Here is a 24,004-nt window from a genome sequence, read left to right on the forward strand (position 1 = left end):
ATGCTCCAGCTAGGGTTGTAGGTCCCGTATTAGGTCAAGGATGGTGTCTGGGTGCAGTCTGTACCTTTCATGGATTTCAGGTTCAGTCAATTGGAACAATGTGATGCATAGTCTATACACCCGCTCTTCCCGTCTCCAGATCCTCATTCCTGCTGCTCTCAAGCGTAGCCGCCATGCTATGAGGTAGAGGCCCGCCATTGTGTTCACACTGTAGCATTTTGGGGCTGTTTTTATGCACTGCACCTGATTACCACCTGCTCTTGAAAAGTGGTAAATACCGAATCGTTATTACCGATTTTGGTCAAATTCGGTAATAACGAGGTTTGCTACATCGCATTTTTGGGGTTTTTACCGATTCGTTATTTCTGATTCGGTATTCATTGTTTCGGTATTCTCCGATCGGTAAATAAGGAATCTGTAATTATTTACCGATTCGTTATTATTAATGCCATTCGTTATTACGTACATCTCAAATGGCTAAATACCGGTCGGTAACGCCGAAAACGACCCGTTTTTGGTTTTACCGACCGGTATTTGGCCACCTACATATGGCCCCATGTGGGTGTTTTTGACCTCCTGTACGTGCTGAAAACTACTCACAAAATATACAGCGTCTGGGACTTGTTACAACAAGCTGTGAGCAGTGTCATATTTGATATCTTTTGGAGTGTTTCTATTCACGGAACTAACTCACGCACCTATTTTATTCACGGTCTTCTTATAATTACAGACACCTGTTTGAGTTAAAGGAAGAAGACGAAGCTTGTCGACGAGCCCTAAGTCGGGGAACATTTTATCTCTTTCACCGCCTCACCCCTTTCCTCGAAAAAGTGGGAAACAAGTATTCTGCACCAAAGATTTATGGTAAAGGTAAGCAGGCCTTTCAAGCTAATACAGTTATAAACATTGTGGACACAGTATGCCGAAATAGAGACAGCATATTCTTTAAATTAGATTGTACGGAGGAAAGTATTTTTTGTAATTATTCTAAAGCAGGACAAATAGCTCGTCTTTGACGCAAATATATTTATATTGTGAGTTTAAGTGCTTGTAGTGTGATTTGTTGGGAATCAATATAATAGTTTGATATTTTTATGATATATCAAAATAGTGAGACACTTCTTCTTAAATTGTGTGTACAGTGTGATATGGAGTTGATATATTTTTTGATCTCTTCTTGGGAAAATGCTGTTTTTTTTAATTGACTATAGGATTCAAGAGGTGTTAAGTCTACTCTCAACGGGGTCAGGTTCTCTGTATCAAACCCCCAGTTGCGTCGCCACATCAAATACAAATTCAGCTCTTTAATCTGCTATAAACGTAGCACACTAGATTCCGCCTGCTTTACATTGCTGCTCACTTCCAGGTAGGACTTTGGGGGGAAGTGACCCCATGTGGCTCCGGTTCAGCAGGCTCCTGTATTGGCCACAACATGGTAACTCGCAAACATTTTAAGGGGGGCCATAAAGTACTATCTGTGACATGTCCGAGGGCTGCACCTATGCCATAAATGCTAGGGTCGGGTGGGGGGGGGGGGATGAAAGGTGGGAGTAGGGGGACGCGAAGGCAAAAATGCATGGTGTGGACAACATAACCGAGCCTTCATGTGACTTCTGCCTCTTACCCTCTATTCTCATGCACCAAGAATTAAAGTCAAACCATTAACTTCTAATGTAAAATGTGAGTGGGAAAGAGCTACTCATCTGGTGGCTGAATTGGGAAATGTGAAACCAGAAAACCTGGTATCCGTCCTGGCTTCCCTACTTAACGAAATTGTGTGATCCTAGGCAATTGGTTAATTTAACTTTGCCTCCTATTTCTTCATTCCCACAAGTGAGAGCCCCTTAAAATATACAAGTTCAGGATTTGTGTGCAGAAAACATTCCCTTGTGTTTTAATTAATAAACTATAATGTTGTTCCAATGTTATAACAATCAAGGCTCCACACAAGGTGCACCTGATAAATGACCTGCCTCTTGATGGCATTGTTTTAAGAATGGGGGTGGCATGAATGTTTTCAAGATCATGTTTGAAAACTATTACGGTTAATAAATGCCTCTCATGCAGTGATCCTTATCCGATCTTCGAAGGTAAAATGCTCATACATGTTAATAGAATTAACTATCTGCGAACGTCAAAAAAGTGTATCATGTTTTTACTTGTTTAGTGCAAGATGTCTTTAAAACTGAAGGTGTTCCTAAATATAAGTTTTCTAGGACACCTTCTTTTCTTCTTTACCACAACTTTAGTTATTCCTGCTCTGTCAAGTGAGCAGCAGCCCAGTGCTGCTGTTTACCAGGGGGCCTCAATTAAAGGTCAGGAGGGCCGCATGTGGCCCCCGGGCTGTACTTTGAGTATCTCTGGGCCACACCATCGCTCCCTTCTGTTAAGGTATGGCTCTGATAGGTATGGCGTGTAAAATAATGCGTGGTAATGGCTATGCGTGGTACTGGTAGACCCGTTGTAATAACCACTTTATAAAGGCTATGCGTGGTAGCGGACCAGTTGTATTGGCTTTTTCCCTCTGACTGCGGGAGCATCTCTGATCCCTAGAGATCAGTGCCGTCAGTCTGCTGGGTAGCATGACACAGCATCACTAGTTTAGCGGAGAAGGAAGATCTCTGTAATTAGGTCAGTCGTGAGTCGCCAGCCTTAGGAGGCAGCTCCCCCGGTGAGCCACCACTTCTACCACAGAGGACATCACACCTGACCTAAACTCCTGGGCCCTCAGGAACTGCTCCGTGATCTTTCCTCACACCTTGACGGTGTTCCTCGCAGTCGGATTTCAACAACGCCTCTCCGTCACCGCAGAAATCTCTCTGTGTCCTCTTCTCCTCGTATCATCCCTCTTTAGTTCTTTTCTTCCTGACTGGCTGCTTGCGTCCATCCGGCTACGTCGCTGATTGGCCTAGAGTCCAGCATCATCGTGGTGTGCGTCTCAACAGCTAGACTGTTCGCTCTGAGATGCGATAAGAAAGAAGGCGCGGCCATTACTGAGTTCTCGTATGTTCGCAATGCCAGATCACACTCTGCTAGTGTGAACTCAATTATTTGATTTTATTATCACTTTCATATACGATAATGAAGAAAAAAGTTTTTGTGAAATAAAGTATTTGCTTAAGATCACACAATTTAAGTCAGATTTATCACGTTTTTTTCAGGGGCGTAACTAAGGCCTCCGCAGCCCCCGCGTTGTGGGAGGTCCCCTGAGGTCGAGGGGCCCCCTCAGCACACAGTGGTCGCTGCATTAGTTTGACTGCGTTCAAACAGCATTTGTTAAATAAACATAAACAATCTAAAACAATCTAAAACAACGTTTAGATTGTACCACCAGTAGTCATAGAACAGGGACATAGACGTACTTTAAATGGTACGCCGCCCGCTCCAGTCCAATCACATAAATCAAATGCTGCGCAGCATGCAGCTTCCTGGTCTTCAGCCTCAGGGTGGGGCACAGCACTCTGGAATGTCATGCGCAGTGTAAACTGCAGGTCCAGTGGGCCGGGGGCACTGACTGAGTGAATCTGATGCCGGGAGTGACGCACCATGCACGTTTGACGAGGGAGAGACTAGTGTTACAGCGGCCAAGAGTCAGAGGAGAAAGACGGGAGGCTGGCCCACAAACTAAACTGCAGTGCAAGCTTCACAAGTAAGTGACAGTGTCACTGTTAGACCTGTCAGCACTAGGTTGGTCTTACCCCGTTTTTTTTGTCCTTTTCGCCTTGTTTTGCCACCATCTTTTGTTGGACCTAGGTCTCTGGGCGCCTTACCACTGCCAAACAGTGCTGAAGTGTAGGTGCTCCCTCCCAACCACATGGCTGCCACAGGCCCCTGCTACTGCCGAGTGGCCATGGAATACACGCACTAGTAGTTAGGAGCAAGCTGGGACATCCTGATACAGTATCTCTGCCATCCCGCCTTTTTGTTCCATAGCCTAATATGTGGAAGCTCCTGGAACCTTCCAGCCCTGGGAGGGGTTATGCTTTGCCGCCTTTAGAGGAGGGTCACATGACCTAGGGGTATAAGAGTAAAGGAGGGAAACCTGGCTGTCAGTTGGGGCACCACTGGACCTGGGGAAACCTCTGCCGGAGTGTAGGCGATTGGGCCTAGGGGAGGGACCTACACTACTGGGGCTGACTGAGCTTAGGCCCTGCTGTTCCTAAGTTAGATGAGGGACTCTGCCAGCCTGCTGATCTAGCCCAGCAAGGGGGAACCCAGGGAACCATCTCCAGTGTGCTGCAGGGAACTATCCTACCTCTGAAGCCTACCAACTCAACCCCCCTTCCTTCCCCAAGAACCTGCACTGAGACCTGCCATCCATCCCCCCCAAGAAAGGCGCTGTGCCTATCAAGCGCTGTCAGGAAGGAGTGGACTGCCTGCTGTGAGCACTGGTGGGGGATCAACCAGGTAAACAGCGCTGTACCACCTAAGCGCTTTACTGATGGAACTCTGCTGCTGTAATCTCCAAGCAATGTGCCCCCTGTGCTGTGCTCCTAAAGTGCTGTGTGCCCACCTAGCGCTGGACTGCTAAAGGCTGCTTCTGCTGGATGTCCCAAGGTCCTCCTGGGCTCTGCTTGCAAAGCACTGTGACACTCCTAAGCGCTATTGTGCCCAGAACTGCGAAGAACTGTCTGCCTCCAAAGCGCTGTGCTGTGTGACCTAGGTGCTGTATCCTCAAAGCGCTTATTGGCCCAGAATCCTGCGGATGCCCCGAGCGCGGTGCAGGCCCAGAACTTCCCCCAGCTGCTGGGTGATGTGGCCCTGACGCGCTGGGGCCTTGGAGCGCTAATTGCCATCTCACCGCCACAACCTCGGGGTCGCTGAAGAGGGAAAGCGCTGCGTCATCGGCTGCGCCCCCTCTGCCGCCATGCAGCCATTGGCTGAGGCTGCCACACCCCTGCAAGCGGCGCTGTGATTGACGGGTGCAGGCACCCCCCTGGCACACTGTGCCCTGATTGGCCCTGACGCCGTGAGACGCTGCTAAGCCGGAAGCCAGTCCCGGTCTTGGCGTGGGGGCTCCGAGAGGACCGAGAGCCCCCCTGTCTTCCCCCAGCCTGGTAGCCCACGGGAGGAGTACAAAGGAAGGAGAGAGGAGCCGCTGGGAGCCCGCTTAGTCTGCATGGGCTCCTGCATCACATCAAGAGCCTCCACAGACCAAGGTAACACCCCTGGGGGAGGGTGGAGGAGACAGGAGATGGCGGGGGCTGCTGAGGAGCTTCTTGAGATCAGAGAGGCAGCCCCGCAACCGCCCCTCCCCTCAGGAGATTGCAGCTGGGCCCTGTTGGCATTAATAAACCCTGCAAAGGCCTTGGTGGCCCTGTAGGTCTGAAGTGAGAGTGAAATTGGGTAAAGGACCCTCCTGAACTGGGCACCAGACTGCCCTGATTGAAGTACTGTGCTTAAAGTAGCCCTTGCCAGGGGAATGTTCCTTTTTAGAGTGCCCCTGCCTGGGAATTGTTAATGATGCTCTGTTAATGTTGTTCTCGCCATATCTCTGCCCACGGAGAGTTGCACTTTTATGACAAATCCCATTTGATGCCCATGGTTACAGGGAAGGTGATTGCCTAGACTGCCTCTGAGCAGAGTGTTATGTTCATTGAATTAAGGTCGGAGGGATGTTGACCTCAATTGCCTGATAGAACCTGAAAAGTGATATCTGCCTGATCTATGAGTAATGTTAAGTACCTGAATTGATGCCTAGTATATAAGGAAAGTTACTTACCTGCACTGGAGAGAGTCTAGATAAAGTGTCATGATTTAAACAACAATCTGGTGTGGTGTCCCTTTTATTGTGTGTCCCTTCTTGAGTCAGTGTGAGTGTGTGCTGCACTTCTGCTTTGCACATTGCCTCGCGCCAAGCTACCGTAGTGGAATTGGTGACCCCAGTTCTAACAGTCACATTCAGAGAGTCGGAGTCAGGAGAGTCCAAATCCACAAATTAGTTCTTTAGTGGCGGGGCGTGGCTTGGGCGCCGATGGCGATGGTCGCCTGAGAGCTCGGCTCCGGGACTGAGCCCGGTATTATCCTGTAAATCGGAGGCTGCGGGGCACCCCAGACCCCGCATTCTGCTGAGCGGACCGACGAAGACCTGCCGGGGCCCCTGATGGGGCTCGGACGAGAATTGCTCCGGAGTTAAACCGAAGTTTGCGGAGTTGCGGAGTGCGACCCAACATGGCGCCCGGACTTCTTTGTCCCCCTGGTCGGACCCACTGACTTGGAGGAGCGTCGCGAGCAGCGACTTGCTCCCGACTTTGCCATCCCCGGCTGCTCTGTGCACTGGCTGTCTACTGGATCGGACTTTTCACAACCAGTTTGCGCTCGGTTGGGTGACCGGGCGGATGCCCACGTTATAGGGGACCCTGGGAGCGGACGCCCTGTGATCCAGGCGGTGGCCCGACTCACGACTCCGCACCTAGCTACGTCTTCCCGGCCAGTCCACTTCCATGGGAGGCGCGACACTTTGGCGCCACAAATCGTCCGGTGGAGTTGGTGACCCTCACCCCGGGTCTCTAGCGGGTGAGCGGGTCTGCCCGACTCGGCGACGGTTGTCTCCGCCCCCTCAGCGGTGCCCTCGGACGCCGTGGCGGTGGCGTGAGCCGAAGCGGAGAAGTCTCCACAGGCTCTGGAGAAGGAGGTCTCCCACACTCGATTTGAAGACCAGTAACCGGGAGGGTCGTGGTCGACATCTGCACCCGGAGACGCCTGCTCCGGGACCTTCACGGAGTGCCCCCGGCGACATGGGGAAACCTAGAGGAGCCAAGGGGACTACCCCGACCGCCTCGGACTCGGAAGCCCAGGACAAAGAGGAGCATGGGGACCCAAAGAGTTCTGGTGGCGCGTCGATGCAACAACAGTTCGACCGCGTCCTGGAGGCGATAACGACCACGAGATCGGCCCTCCAGCAGGACATTGCCCAGGTGGCGACGAGCCTGGGCCTCCTCAGAGCGGACCACGGCAAACTTTCGGACCGGGTCAAGGAAGTGGAGAGCTCGGTGAAAACCTTAGAGCCGGCGCAGCGAACCTTGGCTGCGACGATGAAGGATGCCCTATCCCGAATTGCGACCCTGGAGCAAAGGGCGGAGGATGCGGAAGGCCGCAACAGGAGAAACAACATTCGTGTAGTGGGCCTTCCGGAAAAGATCGAGGATGGCGACATGGTGGCATACTTAGAGACCTGGCTCCGTGACACGGTGGCCCCGGAGGGGCTATCCTCCTTCTACACTCTGGAGCGTGCCCACAGAGTCCCGGCACGGCCACCGCAACAGGGACGCACCCCGAGGCCGGTGGTGGCGCGCTTATTGCACTTTCGGGACAGGGACTTAATCCTCAATGCCGCCAGACATAATGGTCCATTCAAAGTAGCGAACAGTCAGGTGAACATCTTTCCGGATTACACCTACGAGACTCAACGCAAGCGTTTCTCCTTCCTGGCGGTCAAGCGCGAGCTCAGGAGCGAGGGCATCCAGTACTCGCTCCTCTACCCTGCAAGGCTCCGCATCATAGTCGATGACAAAACTCAGTTCTTCGACACCCCGGAGGATGTCTGTGCCTGGCTCGAACTTTACAGGACAGGGAAAGATGGCTTCGGCTCCTCGTCCCAACAGGCAGATGAGCCGGAACAGAGACGGCGATCCAGGAGGATCAGGAATCGCCGCGGCCGCACGGGTGGGCCCTCAACTGCAGAGACGTCGTCGGAGCGGAGGGGAGTGTTGGAAGTACTGTCGGAGTTGTCGGGTGCACGGGACGAAGCCGTTGAGGAGGAAGGAAACCTGGGCGAAGAGGAGGCACCATCGGACTCGGAGGACTCAGTGACTGATGGTGCCCACACACCGGTGATCACACCGAAATCGGTGGAGGACCTTTTGGATGGACAAGGGTAACGGGGTGTGCTGCCTTATTTTGGGAGGGGGCCCGGCAGGGGGGAGGCGGTTGCCGTCCATTGCTGCTGACAGACAACGAGGGAGGGGTGGGGTGCCCCTGTTTCTGCCCCGAGAGGTTTTGGCACTGTTTAGGGCTTGTTATAGTCCTGGTGGCCTGAGCGTCGAGGGCCCACTGCCTCCGCCCGGCCCGCACCTGGCCCTTAAGGCCTCCCTACGGTGGCGACCGTGGGATTAGTAGGGGTTACTGGGTGGATGGAAGGCGAGGTTTGGATGGGATCTAGATGGTGCAGTTTGGGTCCTGTTCTGGGGTGGGTGGGTGAGGGTTTGGTTCGTTCTTGGGTTGTTTGGTTTTGGTTGGGGAAAATGGCCGCCATCAGTGCTGGGAGGAATGTTGTCCTTTCTTTGTTGGGACCCGGATGGGGAGACTGTGCAAGAACAATATGGGACAATGGCTGATGTTGCTAACTTGAAATGTGTCACTTGGAACGTAAGGGGGCTTCATACCATGTCCAGGCGCCACAAGGTCCACGCTTATTTGGTGCGTAGGGGAGTGCAAATGGCGCTGCTGCAGGAAACTCATCTGAACAAGGCGGAAGGGGCGGCGCTACAGCGTAGATGGCGGGGGCAGGTCTTTTCCACGTCGTACTCCGCTTATGCCAGAGGGGCGCTAATATGGATCAGGGCAAGGGTCCCCTTTCAAGTCACGAGAACAGTGATAGATCCAGAGGGGCGTTACGTGGCCATCTCGGGCACTCTAGGAGGGAGGGACTTGAACGTTTGTTGTGTGTATGCTCCTAATATGGACCAGACTGCCTTCCTTTCCAGGCTATTGGGCTCGTTGGCCCACTTTTTCTCCGGGCCCCTTCTGCTTGGAGGAGACTTCAATTCTGTAGTGGATGTGGATATTGACCGCTCGCATCCACCGCTTCCAGATTCTCCGGTTCGTCGCACGGCTAAGGGTCGTCAGGATTGGCAGACCCGCTGGGGTTTGACGGACATTTGGAGGGCGCATCACCCCGCATCTAGGGATTATTCGTATTTCTCGAGCCTTCATGAGTTGCATGTCAGACTAGATGGCTTTCTTGGGTCGCCCGAACTGGTTTCGGCAGCGGTCCGATCTGAGTACTTGTCCAGGACCATTTCGGACCATAACCCCCTCCTGCTGGACCTTCGTTGGTTCCCCGGGACGCCGGCGGTGCCCACCTGGAAGCTCCAACCCTGAGGACAGTGTCTTTAGGGCTGACCTGGGGGACAGGATATTGGAATATTTTGCATCCAACGGCGGCACCGCGAGTACTAGAGCGTTAGAGTGGGACGCTTTTAAGGTAGTGGTGAGGGGTTACTGTATTTCTAAGAAGGTGGGCCTGAGGCGCGTTATCTTAGCTGATTTAGATGCAGCGGATCGGAGACTCCGCGAGCTTGAACTTCGCCGCCCGGGACACCCGGAATTGCAAATACGAACGGCGGAGGCGAGGGAGAAGGTGGCGGCTGAGGTCGAACGGCTCCGCTGTTTTGACTATAAGGCCTATACGGTCCGATCCATCGCAGAGGGAGACAGATCGAGCGCGTTATTGGCGTGGTTGGCCAACCCTACGCGCCAGTCCCAATTGACGACAAGTATGCGTGAGGCAGACGGAACCGAGGTACACACCCAACCGGAGATTCTTAGCTGCTTCCGGCATTATTACGAATGTTTGTACCGTAGTCGCTCCGCACGAGACCCTGACCGACTTGATGATTATCTACGTCCGCTGGAGCTCCGCACAGTGGAGCAGGAAGTGGCGAAAGCCCTGGGATCCGACATTGAATTGGGGGAGATCCGCGGGGCCATTAAACGGATGGCGAGAAACAAGACCCCGGGCCTGGATGGCCTGCCTGTGGAGTTTTATGCAGCTTACGCTGACCTCCTAGCCCCTCGATTATTGGTGGTCTACAGGGAGGCGAAGAGGCTGGGGCGACTCCCAAGCTCGATGTGTGAGGCGTTGGTGGTTCCTCTCCTCAAACCGGGCCGAGACTCGTCCGACCCGGGGTCTTACCGTCCCCTATCGATGTTGACGGTGGACTATAAAATATTGAGCAGCATCTTGGCCTCGAGGCTGCTGGGACACATGAGTTCCCTGGTGCATGAAGACCAAGCTGGTTTCATCCCACGGCGGAACACGACTATGAATATTCGCAGGTTATTCCGTTTGTTAGGGGAACCATTCGTGGATGCCCCGTCCCCGGTCGTCCTGTCGGTGGACCTAGAGAAGGCTTTTGATAGCCTGGAGTGGGACTACCTCTGCACGGTGCTGCGGAGATTCGGCCTTGGGGAGGGCTTTGTCAGGTGGACCGCGGTTCTCTATGCCTCTGCTTCGGCCAGGGTCCGGGCGGGGCCACTGATTTCCTCGCGGTATTCGGTAGAACGAGGCACGCGGCAAGGGTGTTCATTGTCCCCACTTCTCTTTGCGCTGGCGGTGGAACCACTCGCGTTGCACCTTCGGTCGGGAGCCCACTACACGGGCTTGTGGACGCCTGCGGGCCCGCATTATGTGTCGCTGTATGCGGACGACCTGTTGCTCTTCCTGGAGGACCCGCTCGACGCTTTACGTGGGGCGGCGGTGGCGCTCACAGAGTTCGGGGAGGTCTCGGGCCTCCGAGTGAATTGGTCCAAGACCTGTCTTTTTCCGGTACGCAGGGGTACTCCCGCCCCTGCCCTCAGTAGGGAGATTAGGTGGGAACCCGACTGCTTTAAGTACCTTGGGGTGTTTTTTTTACCACGACCAACCCAACCTCCTAGATGGGAACATTGCCCGTAGCATTCGAGCACTCCGAGGCTGCATGGCCTTTTGGGCTACGCTGCCGCTTTCGGTGGCGGGACGGATCGCCCTGCTTAAAATGGTGGCGCTTCCCCGGCTATTATATTACTTCCGGACTCTACCGATCTGGATCCCACCGGCCACGTTTCGACTGTTACGCTCCATGGTGGTCGGATTCCTCTGGGGGACGGGCCGCCGGCGGGTGGCCCTCAAAACCCTAATGAGGCCGAAAGACGAGGGGGGGCTCGCGGTGCCGGACTTTGAAAAGTATTATCTGGCGGCGCAGCTCCAGACCTTCACCCAGGAGATCGCCAGGGAATTCCGGGGCCCGGAAGACGGGAGGGGGACGGGCATGGCCAGGCATGTTCTCTCCTTTATAGCGCTGCGACAACGTTTGGCCCTGCGGGACTTGTCGATGGAGGAGCGGACTGTCCGCCTGTGTTGGAATCGGGCCCACGCCCGAGGCCAACTGAGGATACCATATGCGCCTGAAATACCGTTGGGGATGCTGACGGCCCTCCCCCATGGAGGAGATTGGTCACGCTTGGCGGCCTGGGAGGATGCCGGCTTACAGCTGGTTGGGGATCTGTACGAGGACGGAGCGCTCTTGTCCTTCCAGGATCTTATTGACCGCTTCGAGATCCCCCGTGGTGACTTCCTGCTACACTCGGCCATTGTGCGAGCGATCCAGGCACATTGGAAGAACGGGCAGGAGGAACCCCCCTTATCTCAGGTGTGCCAGTACGTGATGATGTCGGCGGGCACGGTGAAGGCGGTCACTTGCCTCTACGGCAGGTTGATTAACGAAGGGTTGGCTCCTCTCACCACTCTAAGGAACCGCTGGGAGGTGGACATTGGTAGGGAGATCCCGGAGACGACTTGGTCCCAGTTGGTGAGACGAGCCTGGAAGGGCACACGCAACGCCCGTTTTCAGTTGGTCCACTATTACGTTCTCCATAGAGCGTACCTGACCCCGGTGAAAATCAGGCGATATTTTGCCACGAATTCGGCGGCATGCCCTAGGTGCCCCGCTCAGGAAGCGGACCTCCTACATATGTTATGGGCCTGTCCAGGTCTGTCATCTTACTGGCAGGAAGTAGAAACGACCCTGGAGGAGGTGACGGGGAGATCCTTATCATTTGATGCGGCGGTGGGGCTCCTACACTGGTTCCCCCATACCCCCAGGAATAAAATTTCTAGTAAATTTGTCGACCTAGGGCTCCTCCTTGCTAAACGAGAGGTGACCAGGAACTGGAAGGCACGAGTTGGTCCGACAGGCAGCAGATGGCACAGTGAGCTTTTGAAGTGGGCGGCGGGGGAGAGCGCGCTCAGATATCAACTAGCTTGGAGGCAGCGTAATGAGAAGGCGCAGGAGGCCGCGTTGGAGTGGGAAATGTTAGTGCAGGCCCTCAGGGATTATTGTGCCCCCAGCGACTCTGAAGGTGAAGAAGCGACTCGCCCCGAGTCCCGGTAAACGTTTGTACTGATGGTCCTATTGCTTTCCCCGTGGGTCCCATGGCAGATCCTGTGTCGGTAGCTCCCTGGCGCTGGTGGTGGGGTTGGGTGGGTTTTCTTTTAGTTAGTAGTCCTTTGCGGGTGGGGGTTTTCTTTTGGGTTTATAGGCTTGTTTAGAAAAGCAGATGACGGACAGTGAATCATCCGGACCAGCTCAAGCATCCTACTGATCCCCCATTGCATTTTGCCGCCCGACCCCAGGGTTGTGGGCCGGATGGCTGTGTACGGAACTTACGGGGGGGGGCCAGAGGGTCTTATTCTGTTGATATCGCTTATGATACAATGCTGGTCGATATTGTAACGATTTACTAATTCCTGCAATAAAAATATATTTAAAAAAAAAAAAAAAAAAAATTAGTTCTTTAGTGGCAGCGCGATCAGCTGCCTGCAGGTCGGTGTCTAGACTGGGGTCTCTTTTCATGTTTTACATGCTTCATGTAAAACAGGAAATGTGACTCCAGTCCAGATAGGAGCTTGAGCACCTCGATAGTAGAGGTTGTGGGTATGTAGGGACTGCAGTTTTGCTCAGAGGTGGATGGTTACAATCAAACAGTGTTTGAAGAGAAGCTGCAGTGTATTAAAACATCACCCCGCAGGGTGTAGGATGAGAAACCCACCGTCCCACTCCCTTATGACCCCCTGACTCGCCTCGAGAGGATCTCGCAGGGCAGGCAAAGGCTGTGTCTGTGGCTGTAGATAGCTAATTAACCCTTAGGTTATACAGGTCTTACAGACATGAACTATTTTTTTTACAGTAGAGATATATCTTCTCACTACTTTGCAGATTCAAAATGACACAGCAACGATATCTATCCTTCATGTCTTAGAGATGCTAAGGTACTGCGCTTCATGATGGCTGGGACCCCACGCAGTGGTAAATCCATCCCTCGAGGGCCACAGAACGTATAAACATTGGCCTTAGACAGCAGAGCCATCTCACAGATAACCCTCCAGGTGGCACAGTACTAATGGCCTGTACATTCACACCTCTTACCCAACCCACAGGTTACACATAATTTAGTGGATTAGGCTATAGACTACAAGACAGATTTACGAAGACGTGATGCACAGCAAGAGATCTTGCTGCATTGTACTGCGTCACATGGAGAGGGATGGAATACGCTGCTCAGATACAACTCATTAAAGCTCTCTCCCTGCGCTGGCATACAGTGCAGCCTAGTGTCAATGCAGGCACCCTTGCACCATGCGTTGCAGGCCATCTTTAAGGCTTTTTTCCTCTTTCCATGTGTTCTGTAGAATGCAGCACACGTAAAAAGGAAAAAACAAGGAGAAATAAATGGACATATTTGCAATATTTTGGCGTAGGGCAGTGCCACAAGCCTTTGAGCTGCACGCCCTCTATCCAAAGAAAAGGGCAGGAATATGCAGTATCTACAAGATACGGCACATTCCTGTCCTTTCTGCCAGCGCTGGTGCACAAACTGCAGCCGAGCGCCAACGCAGGCACCATTGTACTATGGTGCCAGTTGCGTAACGTAAGGCCCTGCAGCCCCCGTAAACTACAAACAGCAAGTTCCATGTGAGTCCAAACATGTCAGAGGGGTGCAAACAGTCCAATGTAAGTGAATCACCTTTCTTTGGTTTGCCTACCCAAGAAAATGTACTATGAGTCTTTCTGATTACCAATATTGCAATTGCTTCTGTGATTGATTTGTTCATTCGGTTTGTCATGTGTATAACATATTGCCAGGTGACTACGTTGCACTGCCGTTTATACTCAGTGTGGTTGTGAGGTGAATCCCTCTGTCCTCAGATGGGGTTAAGGTGTTTGTCCTCAGGGAGGAAGGTGTCTCACAGTACCTCACCAAATTAAATAATTTATGCCAAATTCTGAAAAAATGCCTCGATTCCATAAGTTGTATTGATATCTAAACATAGCCAGCACAATGTCGCAGACAATAAATTGGAAGGATCGTCTGGGCCTGCCCTTAATGCCTGGCCTTGGTGTCTTCTTTGGCTCAGGGTGGGGTGGGCCATGTCATAGTTATAGTCATGCACAGTGTAACTGCACGTGAAATCATTCACATGGCACAAGCCACAGCGCAACCTATTTCAAGTCTGAGTACTGTAGACACTATTGTCTCCTTCTACTGTAGTCTAAACTGCTATCTATCTATCTAGGACATGGGTGTCATTTAGGGGTCACCAGGGGTTGCAGCTGTGACACCTGGCTCTGGCTTGCTCTTTGTGATCCATGGCCTCAGTGAGGTCAAAATCAGTGACAGGAACACAGAAGCTGCTTGTTCTTATGGCATCAGTTGGGGATTCACTCTCCTGGTTTTCTACCAATTTGTTTTCTACACTAATAGTGAATAACATTATGTTATTCACTATTAGTGTAATAAAAAATAGAGTACAATTAGCTGGAATGGGATCTTCCCGGCACCTAAGGTAGGTAAAAATGTTTTTAAATGTATGTGGTGTAACTGCTTGCGCGTAAGAGTGTTTTTGTGTGAGAGAGGGTGTGTGTGTATATGTGTGTCTAAATATTAATGTGAGTGAGATTCAATGACAATGTATGAGTTTGAGTGGCAGTGAGTATGAGTTAGTCAGACTGCGAGTAAGAGTGAATGCAAGTGAGAGAATGAATGAGTGAATGAGTGCTAGAGAGCGTGAGAATCAATGTGAGTGAGAATGAGGGAGGGAAACAATGAGTGAGTAAAAAACGATTTGGAATGCGTTAGTGAAAGTATGACTGAGTTAGAGAAAGTGAATTTGAGTGACTGTGAATGAGTGAGAATGTGTGAGTCAGTGAGTGAAAGTGAATGAGAGTTAGGAAGTTAAAGTGTGTGCAAGATAGTGAGTGGCAATGAACAAGTGAGTACAATTTGGTGAAAATGAATAAGTGAGCATGAGTGAGAATAAGTGGACGTAAGTGAGCATGTGTGAGATTGTGATAATATGCTTGTCAGTTTGGTGTTTGCCATGGTATACCAAAGGTAATTGTTGATGGAGGCACCCATGGCAAAATGCTGGCACTGGCATACTGAATATAATTCTTACCATGACAAGTATCTGTGACAAAGTAGTGGCATACTGGAGGTAGTTGTTGGCATAACAGTGTATTGCTGGAATTGATATGATAGAGGTAATTAGTTCTGAGGGTAGTTCTTGACATAATGATAAAATACTGGTAATGGCATATGAGAGGTCATTCGTGGCTTATAGGGCACCTGCTGGCATACTTGAGGAAATTCTTGGCTGGAAGCATCTGTGTCAAAATGCTGGCACTATCACATTGGAGGTAATTTTTGCCATGAGTGAGGTCAACTGGGGCGCATGAAAGGGGCAAACCTTAGAAAAATGCTGGCATTGACATATTGAGGTAATTTATTACCTAAGTGTCACTCATGGTTTATTGATGGCATTAATAGCAAAAATTCTGGCTCTGGTATATAGCTTGTAATTTTTGGCGTAAGAGGGCATCCAGGACAGAATGCTGGCCCTGGCACAATGGAGGTATTTTATTTTTAATTTCAAAAACGTTTTATTGGATATTTCAATGCAACAAAATATGCTGTGAATACATTATATATGCAGGTGAGAGTACATCTGAACAGAAATAAGATCATATGGATGTACCATGTTACAACGCATACCATTACAACTACCTACCATTACAACGCTACCATTACAACGCATACCATTACAACGCATAGCGCTTAGAGGTGCTGGATAGTGGTAAGTATAATTTACTATTCCAACTCCAGTCCCCGTGGACAGTAGGGAAGGTGTTGGATAGTAAATTAAACTTATTCCCTATCCTAGAGCGCCCCCCAGCGCAATGCGTTGTAATGGTATGCGTTGTAAAAGTTGCGTTGTAATAGTAGGTAGTTGTAAAAGTTGCGTTGTAACAGGTGTATACCGATCATATGGTTAAGAACATGACAGTCAAAGGCATTAGAATGGTTAACCATGGTGGGCATTGTTACATTCAGATGGGTCCGGGCGTTATACGAGTACCACAACTCATTCAAGAGGTCTTATTGAGACGGATACTAAAGAGGAAAGAGAAGGAAAGGAAAGAGAGAATAGACGTAGAGAAGAAGAACAAAGAGAAAAAGAGAAAAAGAACAAAGAGAAGGGGGTGCGCCACGATGCAGCAAAACGGTTTTGACCATATCGGTATAACCCGAGATGTGTGTGCCGTGTATGATTGACAGGAATTCAGGGAAGCTCGGGAAATTTGGTAAATTGGAGAATTCACTGAGGTTTATGGGTGTTAAAGTAGATATCAAGTGAATTCCACATTCTTCTTCGTGAGGGTCGCCAGGGTGTGTTTTGGAGAGTGATGTTGTCTGCCCCTCGGAGGTTAATCACCCCGTTTAACCAGCAAGCATAACTAGCCTTTTTGGTGTCTTTCCAGTTATTTAGGACGACCTTAACAGCCACCATGAGTAGGAGGTCTAGTAGGGCTCTGTTCGGTTCAGGGAGTTGTGTTTCCTTAACAAAGCCAAAAACAAGGTAAGGGAGTTCCTTGGGAGGCGTGATATTGTTCAATTTGTGGATGAAGTCAAATACTCTGTCCCAATAGGTTGAGACGCAGTCGCATTGGAGGACGAGGTGATCTAAATCCCCTTCAGCGTGCCTGCAGTCCCAGCAGAAAGCGCCGGGGCTGATTTTGTGGGTATAGAGGCGAGAGGGCGTCCAGAAGACCCTGTGCATGAGCCAGAACTTGGTTTGTGATAACGTAGGGCTTATTTTATGGCTCATACAGGATTTCCACGTCGTGGACCACTCCGGCTCAGAGATGGAAAAAGAGGCGAGAGAAGACCAAAACTGTGTAGAGTTTTCGTTCAATCTGGGGGACTGTGGGCTTTGTAGTTTGTACAACCTTGAGACTTGGTGGCCTAGTCTATTTAGGCTGGAGAAAAATGTAATAAGGGCTGGAGGTGTGGGGGACAATCCCGCTTTTGTAATGGGTGTTTATGTTTAGGAATAAATAAAAATCGGAAGCATTAATCCCAAATTTTGATTGGATTCATGTAAAGGGCAGAGGGTAAGCACCATGGTAGAGTTGGTGGGGGAAGAGGATTCCACTCTTAATCCAGGAAGGGTTGTACAATGGCTTGCCTTTATATGTGATAATAGGGTTCTTCCAGATAGATTCCCATCTAGATTTTCTTATTGTCGTGTCTAGCAGCTTGTCAATTTTAAATAGGGCTAGCTTGGTGTTAGTAAATATGGATTTCGAGCAAGGGATTTGGTTTGCCCTCATTGATAGGATCGAGATGGGATGGATATCTCCCAGGAGAGCTTTTTCTATATCTAACCACACAGGCGAGGAATCCACGGGGGGGGGACAACCAGTAGGAGCCTTGCTTAGCTAAGAAGGCTATTTGGTATCTCTTAAAATCAGGGAGATTGACTCCACCTATGGACTTATCTAGTCTAAGTTTCTGAAAACTGATACGTGCTTTTTTCCTTGCAAAAGAAAGTTAGTAAGAGCCTTGTCTAATTTATGGTGGAACTCTTGGGACAACATCAGAGGGAGCATGGTGACTAGGTAGGTTACCAGCGGTGTAACCATCATCTTGATGATCTAGAGTCTGCCCCACCAAGTGATGAAGCGGGGTGACCAACCATCTAGTTGCTTTTAAATTTTTTCGAGGGTCAGGGTTTCATTGTGCTGGAGATTTTTGATGTAACTACTTTGCCAAACGAGTCCCGATGTGCCTAACATCTCTTTGTTGGTGAAAATGTTAAGAGGTTTAACTTCCGATTTATCACGATTCAGCTTATAACCCGAGTGTGTGGAGTAGGATTCAATAGATTCCATCAGTGCAGCTATAGAGATATCTGGCTGTTCAGTGACCACCAAGATGTCGTCTGCATAAGCTGCGAGTTTTACTCTCCTGTCACCAAATGCAATTCCACTAATGTTGTTATTTTGCTGTATAAAGCGAAGGAGTGGCTCTAAAGCCAGTAGGAAAAGAGCGGGTAATAAGGGGCAACCCTGTCTAGTCCCTTGTTCAAGTTGAAATGGTTCTGAGAGCGAGCTGTTTATGGCAATTCTTGCGGAAGGACAGGCATATTGTGCCATAACCATGTCAATGTACACGTCACCCAAGTTAAATATTTGCATGCACTGGTGCAGAAAGGGCCACGACACCCGATCAAACGCCTTCTCCGTGTCAAGTGTAATTGCTACTGCGGGGCGTCTGAAATTTTCGATTTCTCCAGCACATGGCATAGGAGTCTTGTGTTGTCATTGGATAACTGGTGTTTCAAGAACCCCACCTGGGAGCTACAGATTAGGGTTGGCAAGATGGAGTTTAATCTGCAAGCTAATGTTTTCGCATAAGTCTTACAATCTAAGTTTATGAGGGAGATCGGTCTATAGTTCTTTGGCAGCAGTGGGTCCTTTCCGTCCTTTGGTAAAACTATTATTGTTGCCTCACTCATCATGGGGGTGATTCTGCTGTTCAGTGAAAAGGATTGGAACAGGTTGAGGAGTAAGGGGTTAAGATGGTCTTCAAAAGTCTTATAAAAGTTAGCCGTAAAGCCGTCAGGCCCTGGTGCCTTGTTATTCTTTAGTGTTCTGACCGCGGCCGAAATTTCTTTAAGTGTGAATGGGGCCCCTAATTTAGTCTTGTCAGCCTCAGATATATGAGGTAGGTGGATTGAGTTTAAATGTTTAGTGCATTCATCCAAGTTGAATTGATATTTGTTCTTATAGAGATCCTCATAGAAAGACTGAAAAGTGCGAAGGATATCCTTCTGTTTGGTAAAGGTGGTATTGGCCTGATCTTTAATAGAGGTGATGTGGAATTGTTTCCTTTTGTGCTTAAGGTAGGACACCAGGAGTTTCCCTGCCTTGTTACCTTCGCAGAGTTTCTGCGCCTTAAACGTATTAATCCATAGCCGTGCACGTTTACTTAGGATGGCGTTATATTTATATTTCAGGTTTGTCAGGCGGTCAACAGTCACCTTGTCATTTAAATTAGAGGTGTGGTAAGTCTCCAATTGCCTGATTTCTTTTTCTAGGGAGTCTAATTCAGAATGTAAGTCCTTGTTCATTCGAGCCCTGATTCCTATTAGTGTATCTCTTATTGTGGCCTTAAAGGCGTCCCATACTGTTGCGACATCCGATTCTGGGCAGGAGTTTATTTTAAAGTATTCTTGTATGGCAAGCTCTATAAGTCTCTTGTTCTCAGGGACCAACAGGATTTCCTCGTTAAGACGGCATCGCTTCGGAGGGATAAGTGTGTGTGAGCCTGCCAGATTCATGTGAATACAGGAGTGATCCGACACCAAGATAGGGGCTATACCTGTTTCATCAATAAGGTGTGTGAAGGGATTTGAAATCAATAAATAATCTATTCTCGAGTAAGAATTGTGTGGTGGGGAGTAGAAGGTGTAGTCACGTCCGTCCGGGTGTTGGAGATGCCACGAGTCATGTAGTTGGAATTTAGAGCATAATCGTGACAATGCCTCATGAGAGCGTGGGGGATGATACACACACTTAGACTGCCTGTCTAATAGGGGATCAAGTGGGAGGTTGAAGTCCCCGCCCACCACCAGGAGCTCATCTTGGGGGATGTTCTCTAGTTCTTTTGAGACGTATTCCCAGAATTCAGGGAGGTCTGCGTTAGGTCCATAAATGTTTGCCACGTGAATATGGTCCTCATCTCTTTGAAGGTGAGCAATGCTTAGTCTGCCCTCAGAGTCGATAGAGTGAGAGATCAGGGCTAAGTTAGATTTTTTAGCGATAAGAGTGATCACCCCTCTTTTTTTGTGAACAGCCGGGGAGCATAACGTGTGGGAGGTCCAGTGTTGTTTAAAGAATTCCGCATCCTCCTGGGATAGCTTAGTCTCCTGTAGGAGAATCATATTGCCTTTAATTTTAACCAGATAGTCCAAATTTTTTTAACGTTTAACTGGGTGATTAAACCCTTTAACGTTTAGCAAGACTATATTTAGAGAAGCTGCTAAACTCTTATCTGGAGCCATGATAGAGAACGGAATGGTATGGAGTAGGGTGCAGACCCGTTACAGGTGTGGAAATGACTAACTGTCTTTTCGGGCTGGGTAAGCCACAAAGAGGCATCTGAGTTATGTGATTAGCTTCTGCCCCCAGGGGCAGGGTGTTTGTTGTAGAAGCCATGTCAGCTAATAACACATTTTGTTTGCGAACCGTATGTGGATATCGCCCATGGTGGCAGCAGAGAATAGATAGTAAGTGAAGTGGAAAAGGATAAGAAGAGAATAGAGCACAGCAAAAACAATACTGAAACATCTGCATTTACCCCCCCTTTGTCAAACAACCTACCCACCTCCTCCTCAACCCTACCCCCGCCGACCCATCCCTCCACCCCAGCCCAAAAACCCTCCCTCCCCTCCCTCCCCCCCGAAACTCGAACATGGAGGTATTTTTTGATATATTGGGACACACATAGCACATTTTGAAAAAATGGTGTCCACTCCAGGGTAGTGTCTGGTTCCATTGACTTGCCCCACCATTCGAGGACTTGAATATTTAAAGTGTCCTTTCGGAGACTATGGCTTTGTAGCAAAGTGATGTGAAAGTTGTCTTTTAAAATGCACTATTTTACCCCATTCTTTTCAAAATGTTCTCAGGGGCAGCCCCCTGAACCATCTTCGAAGAAGTCTGGCTCACTTGCTTTACTTGGTCACTACTCTTCAAGGTTATTATTATGCCCCACAACTTTCAAAGATCATGTCACCACCTTAATATATGTGGTATCTAAAATAGACACGTATGTCTTGCGTTGTTATATAATCATGCAGCAATTATCGGACGTCAGTAATGTCACTTATTGTGATGTCACCAGGGTTAGTCTCATGTGACATGATCACCTGGGAAAACTCAGAGTCAAATGCCATATTATGTCACTACCTGTGATTTCATTAAGGCCAAAGGGCGTTTCTCATCATGTAGGGTGACAGAGCGCATTACATCACACACATATTATACAAAGACAATACACCATACAAGTGTGTACAATCAACATAAAGGAAATTCTACATAAAACAATGAGGTCTAAAAGATGTAGGAGTCAGAGTCACTTGTTTGTCATTGATACTTCAAGATATCATATGTTAAGATCCCTTGGTCTAAAGAAACACAACATTTGGTATTAAAACCCAGGATTAAAAACATAACACTGTGGTTGGTGTAGTCTATACTAATTAGAATTTATAGGCTACTTTTTAGAGATTTGGTAAGGATTGATGAAAAAACAGTAGATTTCTAAGCCCATGCTTGCAGTTTGCACGTCTTTTTCATACCACTTCATAGCTCCGTCAGCCCTGAGTGGGGGGGCCCCCTCCATTTACTTTGCATGAGGGCCATATCGGGTTTTGTTACGCCCCTGGGTTTTCTAGTTTCACTTTGAACAAATCAGCCAAGAAATGGGTGCCTATTTTCCTTTGCTAATATTAAGGCTTTGTTTTTACTTCTTTGTTATGAGCTCGAGATTCCAACAGGCCCTTGAGCTGATCCTGAGCTAGGCTTCAGGCTCGAACCTGGCACGTGCTTTCAATGGGTCACCCATCTCTATAATTCAATAATGTCCGTGTGCTAGAGTGCATTAATGTCTTTGAATTCATGTTTATTGTAGGAAACTAGCTCTGTATATACTATACCAAAGTGAGGTACAGTGTGCAGTGGAACCCAAAAGGTAGGCAGAGGTAAAGTAGAAAGCACCTCACTCTCTATTTGTGGTAGTATGGTCGAGCAGTAAGGCTTTATCAGAGGACAGTGGTAAGCATTTGTTGTACACACACAGCCATCAAATGAATTCACACACTCAAAGACTAAACTTCAGACCAATTGTTTTTGAATAAAAATCTTCTTTTAGTTTTTTCATTTTCTAGAACCAAACAAGCCTGGTACAGGTATGCGATAAGTACTTTGTAGTAAATATACAGATAGATTGTAACACAGTTTAGATTGCAATTGTAAATGTTCTTTGTTTTGACTTACAGCATTGTTTCTGAGAAATGCAATGCTTTCTAAATACAGTACATATACTTTGTATAGGATTTTGAGTCAAATTACAGGTAAGTAACTTTTGAGATTACTTTTCTTACACAGTGTAGTATACCTGGATACTACGCTGGGACATTTCCTGTAAACAGGTAAGTGAAATCGTTTTTGTTAGTTAGTACAATTTTAAAGATTTTCTTTAGGTTTTCAAAGTCCACACTTAGAAACTTTTCCAAGAAAAACAGTCATTGATATCCCTGGAGGAAAATAGTGTTATCGGTTTTAGGGTAAGTATCAGGTAGTGGGAGTTGAGGATCTGGGGGTAGACTCAGGGGTCCCCCAGGGTCAGGGATGCACTCTTGTTACACCCTCAGCGGCAATAGGGCAGCCGGGTGATGAATGCTGAGGCCCAATGTTATCCAATAGTGAATAGGGGGTCTCCAGTTTGTGGCTGCTAACGAGCAGGCGACTTGGTTGTAGGAGCAAAGCTCCTAGACTTTAGCTCAGGCAAATGGGGAAACAAAGTAGCTCCAAAGGTGCACCCTCAGCGGCACTCGAATGACCGGGTGCAGGGCACACTGTTGTTTGCAATGTGGAACCACAGGTTTGCAAAGGCACTGCAGGCTTGGGGACGAAAGTATTCTGGGTGCGACCACCACATCGAGAGGTAAGTTGGGATCTTGGAGGTTGGTTAGGCACCGTCGGTTGGACCACCCTAGGCCGTGGGGCGTCGGGTGTAGGGGTGCCTTTTAGGGTCAGATCTTTTTAGGGCTCATGCACCTGTACCCTCACCACTGGTATAGTGCACCCAGCTAGAGGGGTGACTCATCTATGCCAGGGCAGTGTGTTGTAGGCATGGCACACAGGGATGTGTGCCATGTCGACTCTTCACTTTGTTCTGCACCAAGACACGTAGCCTGCAAAGGCAGTGTATTTGTGTGTAAAGGTGCTGGGCCTCTAAGGGTAAAAAACACACCTCTAAGGGTGGCACAATAAGTGCTGCAGCCCTTAGAGGTCTTCCCTGTTCACAGTGACCTGGGTACCTGTGGTACCATTTACCAGGTTCTGACCTATGGCCAGAGATGCCAATTGGGTTTGGGTTCGTTTTGGGGAAAGAACAAGGGCCCTGGGAACCTGATTGGCAGGTACCCAGTGCACATCAATTCAAAGTGCATCAGTAGTCTGGCAAAAAGTGGGGGGTTACTGCAACAGAAACCCAGCTTCTCACATTTATAAAGTATCACTTTGAACGAATGCCTCTCGATGCAGTGATATAATCTGAGGTAATGGGTTGAAATGCTTCTGCATGTCCAACAAATACTCTTTTTTTAATTCTGGAGAGGCTTTGTCATATAATAATGTTTGTTGCACGATTTACATGGCAAACATGTTCTGTGCTCGGGACGTTCATGTGTTGGTTCGCCCCCCACTAGGTAGGTCTTGCCATCTTGCTTGACACAGATTTGAAGGTCAGAAGGGATACTGATCCATACTCGGCGAGGTGTGTTAAAACAACATATTCTGATACAAACCATTTTCAGAGATCATGTGTGAGTGAGTGTAGAGATGCTCGCGACACAGGCAGGAAGCAGTTAAGTGTCTCCAAAACTAGGGGTAACTGCTCTGAATTGACCAGAGCTCTGCTACACTACATGAGGATGTTTTCCTCCCATTTAGTCTGAACCCTTGTGCATATATATATAAAATCATATTTTATTACGCTTTTCAGCACATTACAGACCATTACAATGTGCTGGCGCACGCGGTTCGCGATATTAAGAGGCTGAGAGTAGGATATATTTAAAACAGCGGGGACAAAGGCTTCGTTCCTCGAGGAC

The 24,004-nt window shown here is 49.0% G+C and overlaps 1 protein-coding gene across 3 annotated transcripts in view; it reads left to right on the plus strand.

Annotated features, from left to right (window-relative positions):
- NUDT13 (nudix hydrolase 13) overlaps positions 1-24,004 on the plus strand; it is a 756,871-nt gene that overhangs the window by 385,672 nt on the left and 347,195 nt on the right. For 2 of the 3 annotated variants that reach the window (XM_086922286.1, XM_086922287.1), the window contains one exon: positions 731-870. The exons of the other annotated variant lie outside the window; for it this stretch is intronic. In XM_086922286.1, the coding sequence (XP_086778412.1) occupies positions 731-870 (140 nt within the window). The remainder of the gene's footprint in view (positions 1-730; positions 871-24,004) is intronic. 3 annotated transcript variants of the gene reach the window in all.

This window comes from Lissotriton vulgaris, chromosome 5 (assembly GCF_964263255.1).
Source record: "Lissotriton vulgaris chromosome 5, aLisVul1.2, whole genome shotgun sequence".
NCBI lineage: Eukaryota > Metazoa > Chordata > Amphibia > Caudata > Salamandridae > Lissotriton > Lissotriton vulgaris.